Source organism: Hyaena hyaena, unplaced genomic scaffold (assembly GCF_003009895.1).
Source record: "Hyaena hyaena isolate Hyena2069 unplaced genomic scaffold, ASM300989v1 scaffold_614, whole genome shotgun sequence".
Lineage (NCBI taxonomy): Eukaryota > Metazoa > Chordata > Mammalia > Carnivora > Hyaenidae > Hyaena > Hyaena hyaena.
The window spans coordinates 561095-588189 of NW_024081244.1; the positions used below are offsets into that span (position 1 = coordinate 561095).

At 45.0% G+C, this 27095-nt stretch overlaps 1 protein-coding gene across 1 annotated transcript; it reads left to right on the forward strand.

Moving 5' to 3' along the window:
* Nucleotides 1-10869: 10869 nt before the first annotated feature.
* Nucleotides 10870-26277, forward strand: LOC120248836 (probable small intestine urate exporter). Its single transcript, XM_039257327.1, has 11 exons — nucleotides 10870-10957; nucleotides 18259-18464; nucleotides 18974-19207; nucleotides 19300-19387; nucleotides 19869-19955; nucleotides 21375-21493; nucleotides 21616-21777; nucleotides 23374-23506; nucleotides 23581-23728; nucleotides 24532-24622; nucleotides 25827-26277. The coding sequence occupies exons 1-11, from the start codon at nucleotides 10870-10872 to the stop codon at nucleotides 25959-25961; spliced, it is 1491 nt and encodes a 496-aa protein (XP_039113258.1). The 3' UTR covers nucleotides 25962-26277.
* The last annotated feature ends 818 nt before the right edge of the window (nucleotides 26278-27095 follow it).

Genomic DNA, 27095 nt, shown 5'->3' on the forward strand with positions numbered 1-27095 from the left:
ATTCCAGTAGCATCTACCGTGTTTCCCCTGTTAGCAGCTGCCTTGTCTGTGTTCTAGCCTCACACATGGGGTGTGCGTACAGAAGGCATCTTGTTAATTCGTGGGTTTCTGGAACAACAGAAGCCGCATTCCGACTGATGAGATAATGCCATAAAAATGTCGAAAATCAGGCCTGGTGCTATGGCTCAGGGGACTTGAGAGCCCGTTGTCTTAGGAAGGAAGGAGGGGCACCTGGGTGGCTCAGTCGGTTAAGCATCCAGCTTCAGCTCAGGTCATGATCTCACGGTTCGTGGGTTCGAGCTCCGTGTCAGACTGTGCTGACAACTCAGAGCCTGGAGCCTGCTTCAGATTCTGTGTCTCCCTCTCTTTCTGACCCTCCCCTCCTCACGTTGTCTCTCTCTCTCTAGGAAATAAATAAAACATTAAAAAAATTTTTAAAAAAAGGAAGGAAGGAATCATGTTTTGTGTGCAAAAAGGAGCCTTAACTGAAGCCAGTTTAACGGAAGCCTAGATTGTGTTAAACTATATTCATGTTCCAAAAATATTCCCTGGAGGGATGACTGGGTGGCTCAGTTGGTTGAATGTCTGACTCTTCAATTCAGCGCAGGTCATAATCCTGGAGTCCTGAGATCGAGCCTTGTATCAAGCCCATGGTCAGTATGGAGCCTGCTTGGGGTTTTCTCCCTCTCTCTCTCTCTCTCTCTCTCCCTCACTCTCTCTGTCTCTCAGAAAAAAAAAAAAATTCCCTGGCCCTCCTTTGGGAAGGGCTATACATCTCTGACTAGTTTTGCTCCTTTTGGCCATATGACTTGCTCTGCCCCAAGAAATTTGAGTGGAACTGACATCCAGGCAAAACCTTTAAAACTCTTTAAAGCCAGCGCCCTGGTCACCATGATTTATCTTCTGATTCTGCCACGAGACCTGCCATGAGACCACCCACACCCCAGACAATGCGCCCCATCTGTCGGGTGGGCCCCAGAGTCATGGTAACTGGTGCACAGTGACAGTCACCACGCAATGGACAGGGCTTGCAAACATTGCATAAACCTTTGTTGTTAGAAGCAGCTGAGATTTGGGAGTCACTTCATACCTCACTCTGATCCAGCTCTTGGTCTTCCCACCTCCAGACCTCACACCTCCAGCCACGACAGGAAAAAGGGAGGAAAAAGACGAGGCACAGGCCTACATCAATGACCAGAAATGTGTATTTCCGAGGAAACACAAAGATGAGGATTTTGTTTTTATAGCCATTAATGGTAGAGAGGAAAGCTAGGACACAGAAATTCAGAGACTCTACTTATAAGTAGTAATATTTATTTATTTATTTAAAAGTTTATTTATTTTGAGAGAGAAGAGGGGGAGAGGCAGAGAGACAGGGAGAGAGAAGGAATCCCATACTGAGCGTGCAGAGCCAGAGATGGGGCCCGAACTCAGGACCTGTGCGATCATGACCTGAGCCGAAATCAAGAGTCAGACACTTAACCAGCTGAGCCCCCCAGGCACCCCTGAGTAGTAATTTTTATAATTTATTAGAAGTAAAAGTACTTTAAATAAAATTCTTTGCTCCAATCTAGTCTTTTCTGGCCCTCCTGCTACGATTCACTTTGCAGGGCTCTCAGGCAACGTGGCCAGGCATCCGCCCGAGTCACAGAAGTGCATTCAGGGTTTTTGAACTGACTTCTTTAGACTGGTGTTTGGAGTTGTTTTCTTCAAACTTTTTTTTTCTCTTAATAATCTTTTGGGATTACTATCCAAACATCACATTAGAGGTTTCTTAGAAGAAATATTTTCAAGTGTTTGTTGTTTTAAATAACATCATAAAACATTTGAAATCAACCTGGGGATTTGGGCATTTTGGAAGGAGGAACTGTAAGTATACAGGCCCTGAGGCAGGAAAGAGCACCACAGGGAAGGCAGAGGAAGTGGATGGACTGGAGGTCGGCAAGTGGCATGGCCAAGTTATGAAGTCTGGAAATACCTGCAAGACACTGAATTTGGTCCATTTTGTCTTAATTTCAGGGAGAAGCCTCTGGAAGACTTTAAACTAGTAAGTAGTATTATCATATTTACATTTTCAATATTCTGCATGCCAGATGGAGATGCACTAAAAGAGAGGAGAAAGAAGGGGCCAGGTAAGAGTCCATTCTGTTTACCCCAGACACAGGTGATTGCATAAGGAATGGAGGAAACGGTTAGTGATGGTATTTGGAAAGGTCTGAAGGTAGAGCTGACAGAACATGCTGGTGGAATGAACACTCGGTACCTATGGAAAGAGCAGATAATTAAGGAAGCCTCTGAGGTTGGGGCAAGATTAACTGGGGAAATGTAATGCCCCCCTAGAGTGGGGGTGGAGATGGAGAGGGTTCTTGTGGTCATGGTAAGACCGAGGCAACTCCTGGATACTCAAGGAGAGATGAAGGCAGCTGAGGAGGGGAAGTTCTGAGCTGAGGGAAGAAGTCAGAGGAAGGGCGCATAAGGAGCCCAAGCTCATCTCAGGAATGAGTCTGAATAGAGAAGAAATATGAACACCAACATAGGAGGTTAGAGAAAACATGAGAACCTGCTAAAAGGATTCAGAAGGAGGAACCAATGAGACACAAGGAAAATTAGGTCCAAATCTCACGTGAAAATCAAGCGAAACAATCCAGGGAAGAAGTGAGTGATGAAAGCTATCGGGCTTATCAGATGAAACCTTATCTTCCAGCATGGAAAGTCATGATGGCTTCGCCAAGGGCCGTCTCGTCTCAAGTGGGCTCCAGAGAGAACTGGAGGCAACGGAACAGAACACAGGTATGCGTGCATCTTCTGAGATGTTCTGCTACGAAAGGGAGCAGAATCACAGGTGGTTAGTTTTCATAGAAAGCCCAGTGGTCTCTGTGCCAGTAGCTATAATCAAAAGCCACAGTCACTTGAGTCAACCGAAGTGGATCCTAAGTGTCTACTCTGTGGATAGCCTAGTTCTTCCAAACAGTCCTGGTGGAGACAGGACTCAAGGGGACAGGACATACCCCAGCCAAATGAAGAACAGAATGAACAACACTGTAAACAGGGGGCACGAGGTGTCAGGATCCTACAAAGAAGGAACACGGATTCTGATCGGAAGATTAGGGAAGATGGAAGAGACCTCTGCTGGCCCTGAAGCATGAGGAAGAGCTAATGACCCTGGTCTACTTGTCAATTAAACAATTAAAGTTAAAGATTAAACCATTGGCCCAGTAAAATCTTCCCATTGGGTAACATAAGTCTAAAGGTTTTGAGGTAATCATTTACCTCCCGGGGTGTAAGGCTATATGGAAAATTTTGAAAAACTTGGAGGCATTTACCAGAAAGAAATCAGGACCCTGCACTCTCTCAGGTTAGTCTTCAGGCTTTCCCCTCAATATTCTGCTTTTGAGAGGATGGGGATGGGTCTTTTTCTCATTTGCTGTTATTGGGTAGAGATTGTGGGGTGGAGAAGAGAACTCCTCTTTCCTAAGATAATTCTGAAAAGTGAAAGAGAATATCACCTTTTCCTAGAAGAAACAAGAGCCCCAGAATCCCAGGAAATAAAACTTTAGAGAATAAAATCATCCAAAACAATAGCTGCAGAAAGAGGGGCGCCTGGAGGGCTCAGTCAGTTAAGCGTCCAACTTTGGCTCAGATCATGATCTCACGGTTCATGAACTCAAGCCCCGTGTCAGGCTCTGTGCTGACAGCTCAGAGCCTGGAGCCTGATTCCAATTCTGTGTTCCCTCTCTGCTCCTTCCCTCCTCGTGCTCTGTCTCTCTCTCCTTCAAAAACAAACAAACATTTTAAAAAACACCCTAAAGAATAGCTGCAGAAAGAGAGAGAGAGAGAGTCTAAACTATCTGAAGCATATGGAGGTGTACCAGCAATTTTAAAGCATGCTTTTAAGGGTGAGTATTACCCATATATTGGAACTAGACTAGATACCTGTATCTTAAGAGTCATCTATTGGGCTTATATTTGTACAATGCATTAATAATAATAATAATAATAATAAAAAAAACAACAACAACAAAAATAATAATAATAATAATAAAGCACTGATCCCATCTATGGTGAGATAATAAATGTAAAAGCTGAATTCTGAAAAGGAAGATTTTATCAGGGCTAAAAGATCGAATTAATCACAACAGACAGGACCCCTCCAATGAATTTATGCTTGGGGAGAAGTAAAACAAAATGGAATCCCATGGCTTTGGGAAGTAGTTATTGGGTGAAGGGTTTAGGGCAGAAGACTGATTTTGGAGCTATGAATACAAGTCACAAGCTGCTTTGTACATGGAGGAAATGTTCAATGCTGAGACCAGGTATAAAAACATGTGAGCTACTAGCAGCTGAGCATGGGACCTTCAGGAAAATTCTCACTCCACAGTGAACTCCTGAAGTGTAGAAGACGAAGACAGGGGTAACGTGAAGGGAATGGACAGAAAATCAGTCTCGGCAAGGGAAACGGTAAATGGATACAAGGATGACTCATTCAGCATCTTTACAGGTTGTTCCTCATCTACTTAGTCTGTAAATAAATAGGGAAGGGGGTTGACCTTCAAATTTCCATCTGACCCTTTCCCCTGTCCCAACCTACAGATTCGTAGACACAGTGTCTCCCGGGCCATCTTCTCTTCTGGGTCTAACAGGCATCTCACACCCACCAGTCCAAAATGAAACTCGTTTTTCTTCTGGAAACCTGCTTCCTTCCCGCTTCTCACTTTGCCATCTCTATGGAACACAATGCCATTCGCTCATTTGTTCAAGCCATACATCTAGAAATCTCCAAAGATCTGCCCCATTCTCTCCTCCCTTTCCCACCTCCTTAGCAATTCTTGTTGGCTTTAACTCCAAAACAACCCATGACCAGCCTCGCCCAGATGTGGTCAACATTTGCACAGGTGATTGCAGCCTCTGCCTGTGCTCCCTTAGAGACCATGCATCACTCAGCAGTCAGGTGAATCCTGTCCCCTTACCTGACCAGCATGACCCCATGTGGTATGGCTCTGACCACCACTTAGGTCTCCCCTCCCGCATGCACCTGCTCACTAACTCCGCACTGGCACTGGACAGACCTACTGGCCCGGAATGCTCTTGCTCAGGACTAATTTCTTCTCACCATCCTCATTCCAGTGCACATGGAACTTTCCACAAAACCTGGTAAAGCAGTTGCTTTCTTCTTGCTAGTTATCCAGTGGCTGTCACTGTGACCCTCATCTTCTTCATAACAAATGTCACTCTCAGGTTTTTCTTTTTCTTTCTTTTTTTTTTTTTGGAAAGTTTATTTATTTTGAGAGAAAAAGAGAGCATGAGCAGAGGAGGGGCAGACAGAGAGGGAGAGAGAGAGAATTGCAAACAGGCTCCACGCTGTCAGCAGGGAGCCAGACTCTGGGCTCAAACCCATGAACTGTGAGATCATGACCTGAGCCTAAACCAAGAGTTGGACGCTCAACTGACTGAGCCCCCCAGGCGCCGCAAGGGTTTTCTTTTTCCATCTGCCTCTCCTGGAGACCCAGCTGGAGTCGATAAGGCAGTCCAAGTTGAAAGTGGAGGACAAGGGCAGGATGCATGTGATGGGGGGCAAGGGATGGTGCTGGGGACGATGCGTGAGACATGGGTGTTGGTTACCAGAAAAACTGGCATGTGCTTCCGTCCTCACAAGTACAGCAAGGGGGCAGCTGAATGAGAACAAAGCCCTTTGGCCACAAATGCAAGGGAAAGAGCTAAAGATGCATAACATTCCATTCGCTGGTTCAACAAACATTTACTGAATCAGTGAACGAACTAGCGGGCACTGACCTCTCCAGAGAGTCCTTGCAGGCATTGACCGCTGGGAAAAAAACCTTAGTCTGAAAGCCACAACTTGGATCCTTGTGACAGATCATCTCCTTTCAGCTCAGCCAACTGCCCTCAGGGGCCGACATGATACACAAGTTAGGTCTACAACAAAATATCCCATTCCCTTCATTTGACAAGACTGCTCCCGGGGTTACCAGAACCACGCAGAATACACAGTCCGCTGGCTGTGTCTTCAGCTTTCGCATGACGGCAGGTCATAACTAAGAGGTATGGTCCGATGGAAAGGCCATGACTCCAAACTTCATCTAAAAGTAGAGTTTCTCCTTAAACAGATGAAGGGGACTGAGGGTACGGTGATGGTGATGAGCGCCAAGTCAGGTAGAGAGGCCCCAAACCAACACAACATTGCGTGTTAACTACACATGTAAACACCAGAGTGTCTCCCTAACTGTACTTGGGCCCTAGCACAGTGGGTGGTCACTTGGTGTGGCTTCCTGTTCCCTTTCTCAGGCAGCCTCTAGCCTCACCTTTCTAAGGCTTCTGATCCTTCTAGGGCTGGCCGCTAGAGAGTCAGAGGGGTGGCTGGTAAGAGGTTGGCAGTGGTCTGGGATGGGGACTCATGTGGTCCCGCACTGGTGGTCTCTGGGCTTGGGTGGGCGTTCAATGCTGGGTCCCTGAGAGAGGTCCCCACACTTACCATGCCTCTGTCAGCTGCCAGGCATCCTGCAGCCCACTCCCCTGTTCTGGGGTCCCGTGGCCCCTATAGACAGTTCTCCTGGGCAGGATTTGGAAAGGCTGTAGGCTGGAGCCCTTCCGAGTCATCCACATCTGGCCTAGAAGGAGTCTGCATCTGCTACCGGGAGGGCTTCGGGGACCACGACGGGCGGTGCAGGGACCCTTGCTCCTCTCTGCATAGCCTCCTGCCCTTGGGCTGAGGCACGTGTCGCTCACCAGCCCCTTCTCTCTCTTGCTCGCAGGCGCACACCCAAACTTCCAGGGGACACAAGGCAGGCTCTATGGACGGTCCCCTGCAGGCAGCCCCTATCATCTGACACAAAGTGCAGGACAGCGCCCGCCTCCCCTCTTTCGTGGAGGCGGGCAGATGAGTGACAGACCAAACGAGCAGCTTTCTCTTGAGAATCTCTCTCTCAGCTTCTTCATCTCGGCAGTTTGTGCCCTTGAAGTGGGCTCAACATCCTTCCTCTTAGGACCTGGATGGTGGTCTCCCATCACTCGGGAATGGAGGCAGCACCCATTGTTTTCTTCTCAAAATAGTCTGGGTTCAGTCAAATTGAGTAAAAGTCCCACTTTATTTGTTTGTTTATTTATTTAAGTTCATTTTGAGAGAGAGAGAGAACAAGTGGGAGAGGGGCAGAGAGAGAGAGGGACAGAGGATCCGAAGCGAGGTATGTGCCGACAAGCCCGATGCAGGGCTCCAACCCACGAGCCGTGAGATCACGACCTGACCCGAAGTCAGACACTTAGCTGACTGAGCCACTCCAGGTGCCCCAAGTAAGAGTCCCATTTTAACAGCCAGGTGCACATACACACACACACACACACACACACAACCACACATGTACACAGGGGCACACAATCTGTGATGGCATCAATCAGAATGAAAGATTCCCAGGCTCAAGACATGGTAGCCACAGGTTTCATGACACTTATTTTGTTGCTGCTGTTTTAAATATATTGAATCACAGTAATAATTTATAAATATATTAATGTCGTTCATTTAAAGACCACAGATCAAGCTAAGTTCCCTGGTGTCCATTCCTTCCCAAGGGAATGACCACTCTTTCCAGATTAATGTAGCTTAATTTTAAAACCAGAGCTCAGAGGGCGCCTAGTTGGCTCAGTCGGTTAAACGTCTGGCTTCGGCTCAGGTCCTGATCTCATAGTTCCTGAGTTCAAGCCCCACGTCGGGCTCTGTGCTTACAGGTCAGAGCCTGGAGCCTGCTTTGGATTCTGTCTCCCTTTCTCTCTGCCCCTCCCCCACTCACACTCCATCTCTCTCTCTCAAAAAAATAAACATTAAAAAAAAATTTTTTTTAGACCAGACAATGTAGGACAATGTAGATGAGAGCTGTCACTGTATCAGTGTTAGGCTTTTTCTGTTCATAATTTTCTGTTCACTTACAAACACACAAAATACATAATGTAATGTTATGTTTATGTATGTTTTACTTATTTTACTTCCGTGGTACTTACTGTTCTATAACTTGCTTTGTCCTTTCTTTTTAAGTTTTTATTTTAATTCCCGTTAGTTAACATACTATGTACAATGTAGTGATTCGACAATTCTGTATTCAGTTCTCATCGTGACAAGTGCCCTCCTTAATCCCCATCACCTACTTCCCCCATCACCCCACTTGCCTCCTCTCTGGTGATGATCAGTGTGTTCTCCATCTGTTCCGTGGTTTCTCTCTCTCTCTCTCTCTCTGTCTTTGCTTGTTTATTTTGTTTCTTTAATTCCACATATGAGTGAGATCATATGGTATTTATCTTTCTCTGACTTATTTCACTTAGCATGATACTCTCTAGCTCCATCCACATCATTGCAAATGGCAAGATTTTATCATTTTTATGGCTGCCTGATATTCCACTGTACGTATACGTCACATCTTTATCCATTTATCAGTCAATGGTCACTCGGGCCCTTCTGTATCTTGGCTATGGTAAATAATGTTGCTATAAACATCGGGGCTCATGTATCCCTTTTAACTTACAACTTGCTTGTTTCACTTAATATGTTTTTTCTTCTTCTTTTTTAAGTTTATTTATTCTAAGAGAGAAGGAGAGAGAGGGAAAGAGAGAGAAGAGAGGCAGAAGGAGGGGCAGAGAGAGAGCAGGCAGGGGAGAGGTAGAGACAGAGACAGAGAATCCTGAGCAGGCTCCACACTGTCAGAGCAGAGCCCGATGTGGGGCTCAAACTCACAAACCTGTGAGATCATGACCTCAGATGAAATCAGGAGTCAGATGTATAACCAACTAAGCCACTCAGGCACGCCTTTTCAATCTTTATATACTTATATAGAGAGATTTTATTAATTCCTTCTGAGGGCTGTATAGTATTCCAAAAAATATGTGCTTTACTTAACTACTTAAATATTAATGACCTTTAATTAGGTGCTAATTATTTACTTGTTCAAAAAGTGCGACAAAGATGCCTTGGAACATACTTGCGTGTGGCCATGCATATTACTCTCCACCAGACGCTGTGAAGCACCGATAACAAGTGGGAAAATGCACTGATTCCCACCAACAACAGCTTATTTCCCTACACTTTTGCCTAAACTCGGGGTGAAGTCTTTTAAATATTTATGCAAGCAAATAGGTAAGAAATAACAAGATCTTGCTCTTCACACGTCCATGTCTCTGATAGGCAGGCGGGTGTATGCTCCCATATCTGTTCTTCATCTGTGTTTATGTTGTCCTGATAGTTAATACACTCTTCACCCACTTTCTCATACTTTGTCTTTTTATTTATTATCTTAAAGTTTAAAAAGCCCCACTCCTTTATCTGATACCATACTGTTATTAATTTCTACCCTCTCATCCCTGCCAATGACCTCTTATGGCATCCATCGTTACAGATCGGTTTCATGCTTTCTGTATCCCACGGGAGCCCTCTGAGTAGACGTAGGTGTAGCTGGATGTAGCTTTAACTTCATTTCTCAGGCTTTAGACTCATTGTGATCATGTTCTGGACCTTCTCATTCCATTTCCCAGGCCCCATAACGTTGCTATTACTCCTCATTACCTCCCTGAGCTTTATTCTGTCTCATTGACTTAGCTCTACCTTCTATTTCACTCATTCAGTCTTCTAGCTACATCTAGTCACTTAGTTTCCTGTTTTAATGCCTAAGTTTGTCATTTGTATTTCAAGTAGTCTTTCTTAAATCTGCCTGTTCTTTTGGGTCTTTTCTTATGTTTTAGAGTCTATACTATATTTCTTCAATTGTTTCAAGCAGGCTTATATAATGCGTTTATCAGTTTATTTTACCCTTGGAAGCTCTCAGCAATTTGATCTGGCTACAGGTTGCATCTGAGAATTCGCTTTGGATGGTTGCTTCCATGACTGTTTACAATTTTGGATCTCGAAGTCATTAAGCGGAGCTTCACCTTCAGTAATTCCATGGGATCTGTGTTGAGGAAATCAGCCTGGGCCCAGTTCTTAGTTGAGTTGTTCAGCTGTGAAAGAGTTCTCAGACAATAAAAACAGTGTAAATGCCAACCCCCGACTCTCCATGACATAGTGATGAATTTTCAGAATTTTCAGGAGAGGCTCTTTATTTTCAAACAGGAGCTCAGGACGGTGTAAGTCATCATTGTCTCACTGTTGCAAGGCACAGAGCCTCTGTAACTCAGTTCCGAATTCCTGCGAGGGCTCTGGCTAGATACTAGGATCTCCATTATAATCGCCTTCCTGGCAGAGGTCCAAGCCTCCATCTCTCATTCCCAGGGACCTCGAGCTCAAGACTGAAACTGTTGTCAGCTCCTCACCCCAGTCCCAGGGTCACTGAAAAGTTAGCTCATACTGCAAACTTTTCATTACGTCCATGGGGATATCTCTTACTATCTTTGGAGCTATGTCTTTAAAAAGATGTTTGTCGTATTTTATCTTGTATCTTCAAGATTTTATAATAGACAGGTTTTGGGGCAATTTAATCAACTGGGATCTTCTGGATGAAATTTCAGACTGTCAATTTTAACATCCAGTCTATACATATATCAGTTGAGAGACAAGGGAACACAGAACTAGAAAGAATATTACAATCCATTAAGGTAACCCATGCAGGACCCTTCATTTTAGAGAAGCAGAGACTTAGCAGAGACTAAGACCAGGGTAACCGTGGCCTTCCTAAGTCCACACATTTGGCTACTGATAGAGCCGGGACAACATATCAGGTCCCCTGAAGCCTGGTCTAGTACCTTTCCCACCAAATATTTCCTCCTACTTCTTAGAACTGGGGCAGTGCCATGTGTGATGTTGGACACTTTTCACCCTATATTTGCTTTTGTGTTTTTTTATTTCAGGAGGCGAACACCAGTCCCTGGGAGAAGACAACCAAAATGTCCAGTCGAGCAGAAGCAAAGGCAGCGGGCGATATTTCCAGTGATCGTAATTTCAATATGGCTCAAGCGCAAACCTCCAGGAAAGGTAAATTCACATACTGGGGTCTGTGTCATTTTGACTTCCCTTTTGATGACACACAGCATCTTCTTGCTACCACCAACTGCCAGGGACTCTATATAGCTATAAAGCATTTTTTTTTCCAGATAATTTATTGTCAAGTTGGTTTCCATATAACACCCAGTGCTCATCCCCACAAGTGCCCTCCTCCAGCCCATCTTTCCCCTCACCCCCCACACCTATGAGTCCTCAGTTTGTTCTCAGCATTCAAGAGTCTCTAATGGTTTGCCTCTCTCCCTCTCCCCCACCATTGCCCCCCTTCTTCTCCCCCATGGTCCTCCGTTAAGTTCCTCCTAATCCTCCTATACGTGCAAACATATGATATTTGTCCTTCTCTGCCTGACTTATTTCGCTCAGCTTAACACCCTCAAGGTCCATCCATGTTGCTATAAAGCATTTTTTTACTGAGAATTATTTGACTTCTTGCAAGAAACCTTGAAGGTACATAGGACAGGTAGGTATCAAGACATTATTTACAGATAAATGAAAATTCAGAGCAGATGCTAAGTACAAACCATGGAAATCAGTCTTGGTATTTCTGATTCTAAGCCCTGGAGCATCCCATTAGATCCCTCTGTCCAAACAGATCCAGACCTGCCTCAAAGAGAGAAGGCTTTTCCTTTCCACCATATCCTAGAAGTTGCGTTCTCTCCTCCATGTTGTCTATAGCACAACTGAGTGCTTCTCACTCAGAAAAATTGTTGAACACCTTAGTTTACTCTAAATTCCTAATGACTCATAGCTATGTGATTCATTAATTTTCTTATGGATATAACCTTTTCATAAGATATTGCCTTTGAGGGGGTGCCTGGGTGGCTCAGTGGGTGAAGCATTCGACTCTCGATCTCAGCTCAGGTCATGATCTCAAGGTTCATGAGTTCGAGCTCCACTGCAGGCTCTGCAGGCTCTCTGATAGCAAAGAGGCTGCTGGGGATTCTGTCTCTCCCTCTCTGCACCTCCCCCATGTATGTGCATGCTCCTTCTCTCCTGCTCTCAAAATAAATAAATAAACCTAAAAATAGATAATGCCTTTGAAAAGTAAAGCACTAACCAAGATGGGATGCTTTGCAATACTTAACATTTTAGCCAGTGTGTCTGCTGGGAAGTGGGCATATCTCAAGGACAAGAGGATTCTCCGAATCTTACCTACCAAAGAAGAAATCAGGAGATGTGCCTTCCAATACTCCATCCACAGTTAACTATGAACCATTTGACCTGGAATGAATACTATTCCAATGCCTCAGTTTCCTCATCTGCAAAATGGGAGAGCTTGACTCTTGTATCTCTAAGACCTCATCCATTTCTAAACACTTAAGAGTCTATAGGACTATACCATTGGCCAAATTCTCCAATCCTAACTCTCTCTCTCTCCAAGATCAGAAATATAAGGAACTTATGTATAAACCTATGTTTGCAATCCCGATTTTGCCATTTATGAGCTGTGTGAACTTAGGGAAGTTAAACTTTGTGTGTTTCCGTTCCCTTATTTGTAAAAACAAAATAGTAGTATATACCTCATATCATAATTAATGAGGATTAAATGACTTATAATATGTAAACCATTTAGAACAATGCCTGGCACACAGTAAAAAATATATAAACTTTATATACAGTTGATAATCATCAGCTCTCACACAGTGTTCTGTGCTTAACCTACTTTTTGGCAGTGGTGGCACTCATAGGTGATCTTCCTGGTTTCTTCTACAGTCTTCTAGGGCATCCACCCTATCATCTTGCTTAGTCTTGTGCTGAGCACCCCAGGAGCTACAGCTATATCAGGAAATCCCTTTGTAACCCATCTGACCTGTCATTACAAATGGCATCATGCTAATAATAATAATTTCTTAGATTTTGATGAGGCAGCACCCCAACTACTCCTCATTGTCCCACCTGGCTATTTGTTGAGCTTCCAAATATTTCTCACAGTGCTTATGAATAGACCCTGATGGCTGTTTCATCCATTGTTGGCCAACATCAGTTTCCATCCAACTCTCTCTCTCTCTCTCTCTGGCCCACACTTGCCGGACGCTCCTGGGTCCTCTGCCTCAGGGCACTGCTGGGGTTTCCTCTGGGTGCTGGTGCCACCAAAGGTACTACCATCTTTGCTGGGCATGACTGTGCTTTTTTTTTAATTTAATATTTTTATTTATTTCTAGGAGAGAGAGAGATAGACAGCGTGAGCAGGGGAGGGTCAGAGAGAGAGGGAGACACAGACTCTGAAACAGGCTCCAGGCTCTGAGCTGGCAGTCAGCACAGAGCCCGACGCGGGGCTCGAACCCACGAACCGCGATATCATGACCTAAGCGAAAGTCGGACGCTTAACTGACTAAGCCACCCAGGGGCTCTGGCATGACTGTGTTTCTAAGAGACTCACTGAACCAAACCCTGGTATTCCATGGGACACATAGAAATGCCCCTCCCCCATTACATGTCACATCCAGTCACCTGGCCACATAATGGAGTTGCTTCTGCTCCTGTCCACCTAGAGACCCCGGGAAAACCTGGATGGTGAGGTTCTTCTAGAAGTCAATGGTATGTCTCTAATAGGGTCAAGTAAAGGTTCATGGGGCAGAATGGGACAGACACCACATCGAACTTCCTATCCCCTATCTCCCAGAAGCCTGTGAGCTTCGGTCTGGGTTCAGTAAGAAAAACAAAAGCTGCTCTATATAGTTCAAGAAAAAAGGGGCTTAATATAAGGGACTGGGAGGCTCCACAGGCTTCGGAGGGCTAGAGGAGCAAGAATCATATCAACCCCTCTTGGGAAGCCCAGGAGTGCGGGACAGATGGGCCCCTCTGACGACTCTGTGCCCCCCTGAGTGAGTGATTTTCAAGGGGACACCCAAACGTCACAGGCAGAAATCCCATGTCTACCATCAATGAGCCTCATACAGGGGCCCATAGCCGCCTCGTGGCATCATGGCTTCTCACCGTGTCCACCCTTCCAAACCTTGCCAGAATGCCCACATTGTTGGAATCCTGTTTGCATGGTAGATTGAGAGCTGCTATTTCCATGTATCTGTCTCTATGTTACTGTGGAGAACTTGGAAGGGCAAGGATGGCACTGAGAATCTTCACAAACAGCACCAGGCACAGCTTTGTCCTCACTATCAAGAACCCATATGGAGCACTATCAAGAAGCCCCAGCCCATGGGAGGAATGTCACCAAAAGGCCAGTCTACAATAACATCCCTTTCTGAAAGTCACAGAAATAAATACACACACACCACTTGAAAAAGTATCTCCATCTAGGTTAAAACTAGGGAACTGTTCCAAAGCGCCTCGGGGGCTCAGTCAGGCAAGCATCTGACGTTGGCTCAGGTCAAGATCTCAACAGTTCATGAGTTTGAGCCCTGCGTTGGGCTCTGTGCTGTCAGCACAAAGCGTGGAGCCTGATTCAGATTCTGTGTCTCCCTCTCTCTGCCCCTCCCCTGCCTATGCTAGCTCTCTCTCTCTTTCTCTCTCTCTCAAATATAAATAAACATTAAAAACAATTTTTAATGGAAGAGTAGTTACTTCCCTTGAATTACTGAAAGAATTCCAAGAAACCATCCCCCTTCCCCCCACACATGCTGTCACCACCACATGACACCTCAGACCACAAAGGTGGCCCACGGCAAGAGTTTCAACACGTGGGCACAAAATCACAAATGATTGACCTTTATGGTCCACAACTGCAGGGATGAAGCACGAGGGGCCCAGGTAAATACTTTAGCACAAAAAGAAATATAAAGAATGTATTAGACAAAAGAGCGATCATCGCATAGTATGTGCATGTTTTGTGCCAGGCACTGTTCTGAGCACTTTATATGGATTGATTCACTGAATCCTCACAACAACCCTTCAAGGAAGGTGCTACTAACATCATCCCCATTGTACTGGAGCCAGAATTCAAGCACAGAGGAAGTAGGGTTTAAAGCGTCAAGGCACAAAGAGGCGCCATCCGGATTTAAAGCTGAGCAGTCTGATTGCTAACCATTATAACACTGCTGTCCTTGTCTTATCTGGAAACACTGAAGTTTCTAACTTAAGTTCTCAAGAATAAGAAGAAGCTTAGAGAGTAGGAAGTAGATCAACAGGAGAATGTGAAAGAACCACCCACTGTAGATGTAAAAGGACACTAAAGAGAAAAATACATTACTTCAGAGTGAAAACGGAATTAGCTGCAGCAAGGAAGGAAATCATCACTACAGAAAATCGGATCAGTGATGTAGAGCCAAGGTGTAAAAAAGTCATGGAAGAGGCAGAGGGGTAGCAAGCCAAGTGGAGCAGAAGATGGTCGGTATGAAGAAGGGAAGAAAATGAAGATTGAATAAGAATGAATGAAAGAACTTAATTACGAATCCAGTTCACTGTGTCTACAACTTCAAGGAAAATATGTGGAGGAACAGAATAGACAACATAAATGTAGAAAAAAGTAGACTCAGATCACGAAGGAAATTGCAGTGGAACCTACACATGAGAGCTGACTCTCTGGGAGCAGATGGGGACAAGGGAAACAGAAGCATTTAAAATGTAGAAGGCATTAGTTACAGGGAAAGAGAGAATATCCATAACTTCTGTAAAAATATAATTTTAAATTTGAATTAAGAAAAATCATTCATGTCAAAAAAACACATGTAAGAAGTGAAGTAAGTTGTCAAAAAGTTTTTGACCCCTTTTAAAACAAAGTAGATCTTGGTGGTTTCACTAGAAAAATTCAGGGAGATTTTACAGAACAGAAAATGTGTGTGTATCCATTGCAGAAGAAATAAAAAATATTTGTGTACATGCCACGTGAAGGAGGGGGAGTGTAGTTCCTCACTCCTTCAGTGGAGATTGTGCATGTGACTTCTTCCAGAGGATGGTCTGGAAAGGGAGAAAGCAGGAGGAACTGCCCAGTGGAGAAACTGATACTACCTCACACCAGGTGAGTGAAGGCTAAGTGATTAGTCATGTTGATAGTATGGACCCTTGATATGTGATGAGAATGGCCGTCTTCCACTCAAAAGCACATTGTCTTAGTCCAATCATGAAGCAAAATCAGACAAATCCCAGTTGAGGGGCGTTCTACAAACTATCTTACAGCTACTCTTCAAAACTGTGAAGGTCGTCAAAAACCAAGAAAGTCTGAGAAAGTGTCGTAGCCATACGTATTCCAAGGACATGTGACTACTGAATGTACTATGCTATCCTGAATGGGATTCTAGAACAGAAAACAGACATCACGTAAAAACCAAGAAGTCTGAACAAAGTATGGACTTTTAGCTAGTGATAACACATCACAGCAGCTTCATCAAGTGTGACAAGCGTATCATAGTAAGAGAAGATGTTTGTAACGGGGCACCTGGGTGACTTCATGGGTTGAGCATTGACTCTTGATTTTGGCTCAGGTTGTGATCTCAGGGTCATGGGATCGAGCTCCATGTCAGGCTTTGAACTGAGCATGGGCCCTGCTTAATAGTCATTCTCTCTCTCTCTCAAAAAAAAAAAAGATGTCTGTAAAGGAGGAAAGTGGGTGTGAAGTATACAGGAATGCAGCAATTCTGTTAAGTCTAAAACTGTTCAAAAATAAAAAGTGTATTAAGAAAAAACAGAACAGCTATGTACCTAAAATACTTCGGGATATAGACTGAAATGGAAAACCGAAAACTAACTTTCTTTACAAAGCTAGCAGGTCAAAAATTACACACACACAATTATTCACAATAACATTCACCCGAATTCAATCATATGTGCTAATGTAAAATTCTAGCCACAATGCTTGCAAAATAAATCATGTGTTTTCATCAAAACATCCTATTAAGAAGAGACCATTTCAAGAAAGTAAGGAGACTCAAATGCTATTTGTAATAATTATAATGAACTTACATAAACTCAATTCTTACTCAGGGCCTTGAGGTAGGGTCTATTGTTAGCCCCATTTTGCAGATGGAATACTGAGGCTACAGATAGTTCAGTAACTTTCCCAGGAGCACAGAGCTATTACCAGAGCAGATCCGGGTATCTGACTGTGTGATTCAGATACATTTCATAAAACTCATGTATTCACATAGAAATAACAAGAAACAGGACCAGGATAGCTTCATACAATAAAAGTGCAAGTAGCACCAGCCTACTTAATGGTGTGATGTGAGAAACATTCCCAGGAAACCCAGAGATGGCTGGAGTTCTCTCCAGGACTCTCACTGCTCCTATGTAACAGGGTAGAAATTGCTGGTCAATAGATTACCCAAGAGAACGAAATAAACAGTACATATGACAAAAATAATCACCCATTGATTTTTCCAGTATTAGTACTTCACATGTATGTAGGTTTGGTTTTCTGGTCTAAGCTCAAAGGAAGAGAATACGAAAATAATAGGGAAAAGGACTGTTGTGGAAACAATAAAGAGTCCCTTAAGAAACCTGTGTGACACTTAACTGAAGATCACTGTAAACCCTCACCTTGGGCCAGAGAAATAGACGTGGATCCACAGGGAGCCATCGTTATGTTGTCTGGGAGAAGACAATCTATAAACATGGCAATCCCTCTCTATTTAATCTGCCCTATCTATCTGATGTCGCTCAAACTCCCAACATCAATTCTTGTGGATGGGGGAGTGGAGAGTCTCAACTAAATGTCGCCCGAGTTAAACCTGGCAATCCATCTGTCCGCTCCTGGAACCCGACAGGAGGATCCCCACATAGCAGGAGATGGTGCTGGCCATCTGGACCTGGTGTTTGCCAGGAGCCAGGAAACGGGGCACTCTCTTGCCTCGAGGGAGTCATTTCCAACAATTCCTCTCTCTTACTATCAACCATGCCATCTTCCTATCCCATCAACCACGGCTTCCAGCCAGTTCTTTGTCCAATTCCACTTCTTCTTCTTTTTTAAAAATGTTTATTTGTTTTGGGGGGCAAAGGTGGGGGGACAAAGGATCCAAAGTGCTGTCAGCACGGAGCCCTATGTGGGGCTCAAACCCACAAACTGTGAGATCATGACCTGAGCCAGAGTCAGACGCTCAGCCAGCTGAGCCACCCAGGCACCCCCCAATCCTACTTCTTTCCAGCCTCTCTCATGAGCTCATCCCAGAGCTGCCTGGAAAACTTTCCTAACACTTGCTCTGGCCAGTTCCACACCTTCTCCAAGTCTCCACTCAAGGAATGGTTCTGAGGAAGTTCCTGACCCCCTCACCTCCTCTCTGTTTCTGCCTCACAGACAGACTGCAATCTTCTCCCTTTTCCAGACTTAGGAAAGGTGGGAGAAAAGCACCCCAATTTTAAGACTTTTCTGTTCCCCTTCTCAGGCTTTTGTTCAGTCCGACATGGACTGGCCCTCATCATGCATCTCTGCAATGTATCGGTTGGAACCCAAAATATGAACCTGAGCGTTGCCCTCCCAGCCATGGTGAACAGCACGGCCCTGGCTGGCTCACCCAACACCTCTATGGAAACACCTCCCACTGCCTCCCAGGACAGGTGGAATGAAACTCTAAAGGAATTTAAGCCAGTGGTAAGTTTAATGAGACTCTAGACCCTTTGACCTAAAAGGTTATTTATTTATTCATGTATTTATTAAGCACCTTCTATGTTCAATGAACTCTATTTTGCATGAACATACAATATCACAAAGCAGATTATATCTCTACTTGGTGTCTAGGAGTGCAACCAAGGACTAAGCTAGTGTGCAGGAAACTTCTACTCACTAGCAGACACACATTTTCCCCCTACAAGGATGAAAATCACCACACAATTAAGTTCAACAGATTCATGTTCCTTTCGCTTTCTTCTTTCACATATTTTAAAAATCACCTTGCCTATAGTGCTTACTTTTTTGTAGCCTTTCCCTCTTTATGGGATCCCCTATATTGTGATTGGTCATTAACTGTGTAGCCAGGGAAATTGCATAAAGGCAAAGAGTACGTTGGGCATATGTTTGGGTTTTCTTAATGAACTTGGTAGACTGGAGGCACTGGAGAGAGGTGGCCAAAGATAAACAATGAGATTCTTTTTGTCACCTAGGCCCCTATGTATGACTGGAGTCCTGAAACACAGGGGATCATCCTCAGCTCTCTCAACTATGGCTCCTTCCTGGCTCCAATCCCTGTTGGCTACGTGTCTGGAGTATTTGGAGCCAAGTACTTGGTTGGTGTTGGCCTGCTTCTTTCCTCGGTCTTGACCTTCTTTATTCCACTGGCAGCTGATGCTGGAGTAGACTTGCTCATCGTCATTCGGAGCATTCAAGGCATAGCTCAGGTACCAAGACGCTTTCTAAGTATAAGTGGAATAGATAGGTTCCCAAATGACCTCAGATAGCCAAGAAGGGAACATGGTTTTGTTTTTTTCAGAGTATGGTATTAACAAGTCAGTATTCAGTTTGGGTCAAATGGGCTCCCCCACTGGAAAAGAGTCAACTCATCAACATTGCCATATCAGGTAACTGATACCTTAAATTGTCGGCTCATGTGCACTGTCCAAGAGTACTCTGCAACGAATGGCCTATCACCAGAAGCAAGACTTTACACTCCAACTACCCTGTCTCCTTGCTCTCAAGCACCACTACCCTGCAGTATCTTTTTTTCAAATCATAACTGGATGCCAACTATGCACCAGCCATTGTTATAAGTGCTTTGCACATATTAATTCCATTTTAGCCTCAGAACGATCTTATAATTCAGCTGTATGTCATTATTTTCTTTTCACACAGAAGGGAATTTGAGCTACAAATAGACTAGTACCCTGACCAGCATCACACAGCTCCTGAGTGAAGGAGCGGGGTTTAAACCAAGGTAGCCGGGATTGCAGCTCGTAACTTTAATTGCTGTGCAACTCAGCTTTGGGAAGGGGTCAGTCTGGAGGAAGTCAGAGTCCCAAGCCTGACTTTCTCACCCTGAGCATCCTCACATCTTCTGTTCAGGGCAAATGCTGGGATTATTCATCATTTTCCTCGTTGGTGGTTTGCTGTGCCAGACCATAGGCTGGCCTTATGTCTTCTACATCTTTGGTGAGTGGGGGGTTTTCAAATCTCGGGATTTTGTTTTATGACAGAGAATGCTGGGCATGATTCTCGTGTTGCAAATCATCTGCTGTTTTAAGCAAATCTCGATAGGAATATTTATATAACTAAAGTGGATAATGCTCACAGCTAATCATGTTGTGAATCTTGCAAAATGACACTTAAGCCTCAGTAGCCTGAATGTGGAGCTAGAAAAACCGAATGACTTTAAAGGCATCATAACATTCCACCCTGCTTCTAAATTGAACCCGTGAAGAACCCAGAGAGGTTCCTTCCATAAGATGTTGAGAATGTTATCTTGGTGGGATTATATTTTTAGTTACGCTTATTTATTTAATTCATTTTTTAAAAGTCTCCTATTATCACAACCAGAAAATTGTGAGACTGTGACCTAACCACAAAATGCCAAAGGGCATAGAGGGTCAACCAGTAGAACCTGCAGGGCAGGGCAGACTCTGTGAGGCTCAAGGGTGGCCGTAATGCACTCAGAGAAGCTGCAGAAGGTTCCAGAGATACACAGGCCATTCCAGAAGCAATATTCTACTACTTCACAATATTACCTTTGCCCCGCCCTGGTTGGGATCCGCTGGGCTGCTCTCAGTTAATGTTTGTGTTTGATTTTTTAAAACATTCTCTGAACCCCCACCCGCAACCTGCGTGATTCCTGTAAGACCACTGAGCCCCACAGGCTCCTCCATTTGAGGAGAAGACTCTTAGATCAAGGGTGCCTGTATCAGGTCAATATATTCACTAGAAAACAGTGTGTGAAGACGGATTACGATACCGTGGCAACCTTCAAAGGGTAGGTTACAAAAATTATTCAAGCGATGTGAGAGGCTTACTCTGCTCAAGGTTTTCAGAAAGAGTAAGCACTACCTACAAAGCAGTAACTCGGTACACTATTTGTCGACTTCCTCCATCCTCGATGAACAATGGGCGTCATTTTCGTATCTGCTCCTCCCTACTTGATTTTAAGTTCCTTGTTGGCAAAACTGTCTCTTTGTATTCTTATCTTCTCAAAACCTAGCCAAACGCCAGTGTATGGTAGTTCTGTACTCAATGATAGCTCCTCACACTGTATTCGTGAAAAAAAAAAATGTGTAAAAGACAAGCTAGCAAGTAAAAAGAGCAAGTAAAAAGAGCTACTGAGACTTTAAGACCCTAAAAGAGACAATTTTAAGATGAATTTTATTTCCACTCAACACTAATCATGCTGGGTTGTCCAACACTGTCCTAATGTATATGTAAGTGGTGAGGAAGCACCCTCCACCAATGTCAGGGCCACCCAAGAGAGTGGGGATACAGGGAAGAGTGGAGTCTTGGGGTTAGTCATTCTGTCGACCACAGCAATCATCTCAGTGTGGCATCAAACCCTTTCATCAAGGGCTAACTGGATTCTCCTCCTAGGTGGATTTGGCTGCATCTGTTCTTTTCTCTGGTTTCCTCTTGTTTATGACGACCCCATACATCATCCATTCATCAGTGCTGGTGAGAAGGAATACATCGTGCGTTCACTGGCTCAACAGGTGCACTGATGAACTTCTGTACCATTTGCCGGTGTCTGTCTGGGTATCTCAGGAGTGGAGAGGGCATGGGAGCAAAGCTCGTATCTTCTGATGGAAGGGTACTGACAGATGCTTTCTTCCAGGACTGTTCACGAGCCTGGTCTCTACCCATTAAGGCTATGATCAGATCCCTACCAGTTTGGGCCATTTTAGTCTTTCATTTCACTGAATTCTGGACTTTTCATATTTTTATGGACTACTTACCAACATACTTTAGCACCATACTGCAGGCTAACCTCAGAGACGTAAGTACAGAGAAAGCCCATTCTGTTCTTCTGTTTTAAATGCTTCATTAAGTAAATCTCTGTCCCACGTATGACCACAAAAGCAGGGGAAATGGACCCAGGACTTTTGTGTAGGAAATGCAATCAGGTTCACTTGAATTCTAATTCATCTCACTGTGACCTACGGCTTTTTGGGGAAGACTGGTAGGGTTCTATGTAAGCCTGACCTTCACAGAATGTCATAATTTCTAAGGGACCCATGCAAAAATGTTATGTTCAAAACAATTGACATTTGCAAACAAGACACTCTGCTGGCAGCATAAACAATACAGCATTAACAAAGCAAATTCTCCATTGGGGAATGGTTCACGGGGAGCATATACAACAAATGCTGAACACAAGAGAGTGTTAATAGGACATAAAGTTCCAAATGAGACTTCTACCAGAAACTTGCAGGTAATGTTCTTTAACAATATTTTTTCAAGTATGACACATAAAGAGAAAAGTGCACGTATGTGTACAGATCTCTATTCAGAAAATGAACAGATGCTGTGATAGTCAGGTAGGAGCCTTTCAATTCCTATAAGATGGAGGTCTTTGTTTTCCTATTTTTTTAAAATGTTTTTATTTATTTTTGAGGGACAGAGAAAGAGTGTGATCAAGAGAGGGCAGAGCAAGAGAGATACACAGAATCTGAAGCAGACTCCAGGCTTTAATACGGATTTCCTGTTACTGGACTGAGCTCCAGCACAGAGCCCATCATGGGGCTCAAACCCACAAACCATGAGACTGTAACCTGAGCTTAGGTTGGGTGCTTAACTGACTGAGCCATACAGATGCCCCACATAAACATTTATAACTGTTATCAAATTGTCCCCACAGGGCGCTGGTAATATTTTCGAGTACCTGATTACCTATGGCATCACCACTGATCATGTCGAAAAACTGTTGGATTTTTGCCAGTTTGATCCATAAAAAATAGGATTCTGACAGCTTTTTGTTTTTGTTTCACCTTGAGGTCAGATATCTTTTAATATGTTTAGGAATCACTCATTTTTCTTTCCTTATAAACTGTTCCTATCCTTTGCCTATTGGGTTTGTTCTTTTTAAAACCTATTTCCAGGTGACCTTTACATGTAAAGAGAACATTAGTATTTTTTTTTTTAATTGAACTACATGGATGTTTTTCCTTAGGCACTAGAATTGTGTTGGCTCAGTCCAGTAACAGGAAATCCATATTAAAGGTGATATGTATTTAAGAAAAGCAAAAGATTTAAAAAACATTTTTTTTTTAAAGAGGTGGCCACCTGGGTAGTTTAGTCGGTTAAGTGTCCGACACTTCAGCTCAGGTCATGATCTCGCAGTTCATGGGTTCAAGCGTCGGGCTCTATGCTGACAACTCGGAGTTTGGAGCCTTCTTCGGATTCTGTGTCCCCCTCTCGGTCTGCCTCCCACCCCCTGCTTGCACTCTCTTTTCTTCTCCTTCTCTCAGAAATAAACAACTATTAAAAATTTTTAAAAAGAAAGTGAAAACCTGTAGATGTAGACAAGCCCCTTGTCAATCTGTGTCATAGTGCGGGGAATGAGGCACGCTGCTCACCTTTCTCCCGTCCTCAGATAGGGATCCTCACGTCCCTACTGGTAGGGACTACCTTTATCTGCACTATCCTCGAAGGTCTATTGGCAGACTTCCTTCTTTCCAGAAAACTCCTCACACTCACCGCCATCAGGAAACTGTCCTCCGCCATAGGTGAGGACCGAGGGCACGGGGATGGAGGTGGGAGGCTCGGGGCAGTTGCTCAGTCCCTCTGTGTCCCGATGCAGGGGTTCTCATCCCGTCGGCAGTCCTCATGTGCCTGCACTGGGTCAGATCCAGCCTGAGCGTCACCATGGCCCTCCTGGTACTGTGTCATGCTGCCATCCCTTTCTGCCAGATAGGAGCCTTGATTAACGTACTGGACATTGCTCCTCGGTAGGAACCCCTCTGCCTCATCCTCCCACAGGCCCAGTTCAGGCCCAGCCTCCCCAAACGTGCTCTGACGCACCAGTGAGGTGTGAGCCATGCGTGTGACAGCTCACAGGAGGTGTCAGTGCCTGCTCTACACATAAATCATTCTCAGAAGGGACCCAAGGCTGGTCAGCCCCTGGGGACTTAGTTTTCCAAGGAAGACCAGGGGAGAACAGGGGGAGGCAGTGGTCACACTCACAGGTCAGTCAGGGGAGGGGTAGAGGCCCACATACAGCTGACCAGTGATCAGTACAGCCCTGTGAGAGTCCCCAGGGACTGGTCACATGCAGCTTTAATAAAGGCCAAGCTCTAATGACAGGACAGCAAGAGAGACAGGGGCCTCGCACAGAGGTGGCATCCACAATGTTTGGGACTCCCACATGTGGCTTCCGGGACCCTTTCCCGGTCAGCAGAACATACGCTGGCTTTAGACACTGGGGCCTTGGTCTCCGGGGAGACAACATCTCATCCAGTGACCAGTCCTTTTTACCCGAAAACCAGGCCACAAGATCAGGGTCTGTAGCAGACACTAAGGGAACACACAAACGTGGTGTGAACCGTCCATCTACGTTTAGTATCAACCATGATGAGCAGTGCGTGCAACTTGCCCCGGGCACTCTAACAGGGTTGTGCTAATCACTGGTCAGGCACGTCACCAGCTTGAGCCAAGGGTCTGCTCCAGGCACGCCTAGACATGAGCATGGGGTTGCAGCAAGTAAGCAGAGATTAACGGCTTGCTTATGCTGGAATATTCTTTTCCGTCTCAGGTACACTGGCTTTCTCAAGGGACTATCACAAATCTTTGTTTACCTCTCAGGAGCCATTTCTCCCACTGTTACTGGATTTATAATAAGTCAGGTGAGGTCAAACGCTCTGCTGAAAATATGCATGAGAGAAACCTATAGAGGTCACCCAGCCGAAGTCAGACCGAAGACATTTTTGTTCCCCCCTCAATGTGGCTCAACTTAAAGCTCAAGAGTCCTGAGACCCCTCATGATCTAACCCCTTCGTGATCTAACTCCCCTCCTAATCCAACCCCCTCGTGATCCAAACCCCCTCATGACCCAACACCCCTCGAGATCCAACCCCCCTTGAGAGCCAACCTCCCTCATGATGTAACCCCCATCATGATCCAACCCCCTCGCGATCCAACCCCCTCGTGATCCAACCCCCCTCCTGAACCAACCCCCCTCACGATGTAACCCCCATCATGATCCAACCCCCCTCGCGATCTAACCCTACTCCTGATCTAACCCCCCTCATGATGTAACTCTAGGCTCAGCTCTTGCGGGACAATTACCATGTTGAGGGTGTGGAGTGATGGAGAAGTCTCCGTGTTATGAGTTTATGCTCTAAGAAAGAGTCTTTAGAAGATGAGCTTTTCCTACTAATCATCAAAATCTCTCACAATATTCATGGCACTGTTTGCCAAGTATCCAGTGGCCAACCATTCTGGTGTGCCAGTGACTGGGAGTTTCCCTTCCAGCCACTGATTGATATGCGGTCAGGAAACAGCTTTTAATATGGATATCCTCAAATTGAATTTGTTTCCCTTGTTATGCATTCATTCACCCATCCATTCAGTAATTCAACATTAGCACGTGCCATGCACTGTTTAAGGGTACAAAGCAAACAAGAGTCCCTGCTCTGGTGAAACTTATATTGTAGTGGCCAGAAAACTAATGATGTAAGTAAAACGCACAGGTTATGGAACAGTGGCCAAGTGCTCAGAGAAGAATAAAGCAGGAGAGAATAGGGCACAGAGAAAGTCTGGGATTCCACTGTCAAATAGGGTGGTCATGGAAAGACTCACTGAGAAGTAACATTTAACTAAAGACTAGAAGCAAATAAGAGAGACAAATGGTTATCCGGGAGAGGAATATTCCAGCAGAGGAAGAGGCCAGGGCAAGGAAATGACCTGAGTATTCCAGGACAGATCAGGAAGCCCATAGCGGCGGGAGCAGAGCCAGGGTGGGGAGAGGAGGACATGTCCCAAAGCCTTCATGACCCAGAGGGGCAAGACGGAGGGGACCATTGACGATTTGTCACTTCCTGCTTCAAGGATGCTGAGTTTGGCTGGAGAAATATCTTCCTGATTTCAGCTTCCATGAACCTATTAGGCCTGGTCTTCTACCTCATCTTCAGCCAAGCAGAGGTCCAGGACTGGGCCACAGAGCAGACGCTCACTCAGTTCTGAGCAAACAGGATGCCTGAACTCCTAATGTCCAGCCATTCACAGCTGGCCCTCATGGGCATTCCCCCATGGCACCTGCCCGGCGGGCTAGTCATTTAATTTGAACTGCTTTGTTTCCAGTATCTTCTCAGAGACCTTGGCTGTGTAGTACCGAAGGTGATGCTTGCATATTTTACAGGGGTGGGTAGGAGGTGGGGAAAGGCTAGTTATCTAAGTGTGAGCTCCTGAAAGCACTGAATTTCTAGTGCTCTGCACTCTTTCCACTATTATAGTGACATAAGAAAAAATATATAATTGGGGAGCCACTTGGGGGGCTCAGTCAGTTAAGCAACTGACTTTGGCTTAGGTCGTGATCTCATGGCTTGTGGGTTGGAGCCCTGTGTCGGGCTCTGTACTATCAGTGCAGAACCTGATTGTGAGTCTCTCTCTCCCTCCCTCTCTCGGCCCCTCCTCAACTTGTGTGCACGCTCTCCCTCTCTCTCTCTCTCTCTCAAAAAAAAAAAAAAGTAAACTTTAAAAATAATACATATTTTGTGTCTGCCCCAACTTTCTGGTACAGAGCTCCAGAATTTCAGGTTAGTAATTTCCCGAGTGAGAGAGAGGATGGGGGCACCTGCCATCATCAGATCTGGACTCAGTCCCTGGTTTCTGAAAGAGCTTCTAAGACCTTTGGACTGGACTTTGTGGAGCAATGACCGTGTCTGTGGGTTTCTAATGAGATGGCTGGGGGCTCGGGGTGCCCGAGAGCCTCAGGACTGGGAGGGGCTCCAGAAAGACCAAGGCACCACTGGATGGTTAGAACTTTCAGCTCCACCATCTCACCCCCAGGGAGGGGAGAGGGCCTGGAGGATGGAGTTATTCACCAACTGCCAATCATGTCATCAATCACCTCTACACAATAAAGCCCCTGGGAGCACCTTAAACAACGGGGTTCCAAGAGCATCAGGTTTGGTGAGCATCTGGAGGCTCGGGAGCAGTGGGGCACCTGGAGGGGACAGGGGAGCTCTGTGCCCCTCCCCACCCTGCTCGCCCTAAGCAGCTTTCCCATGTGGCTGTTCTGGGTTACAACCTTTTTTTTTTTTTTTTTTTTTAATAAAACCTCTTTTATTACAATGACAGATAAAACAGAAGTCCTCT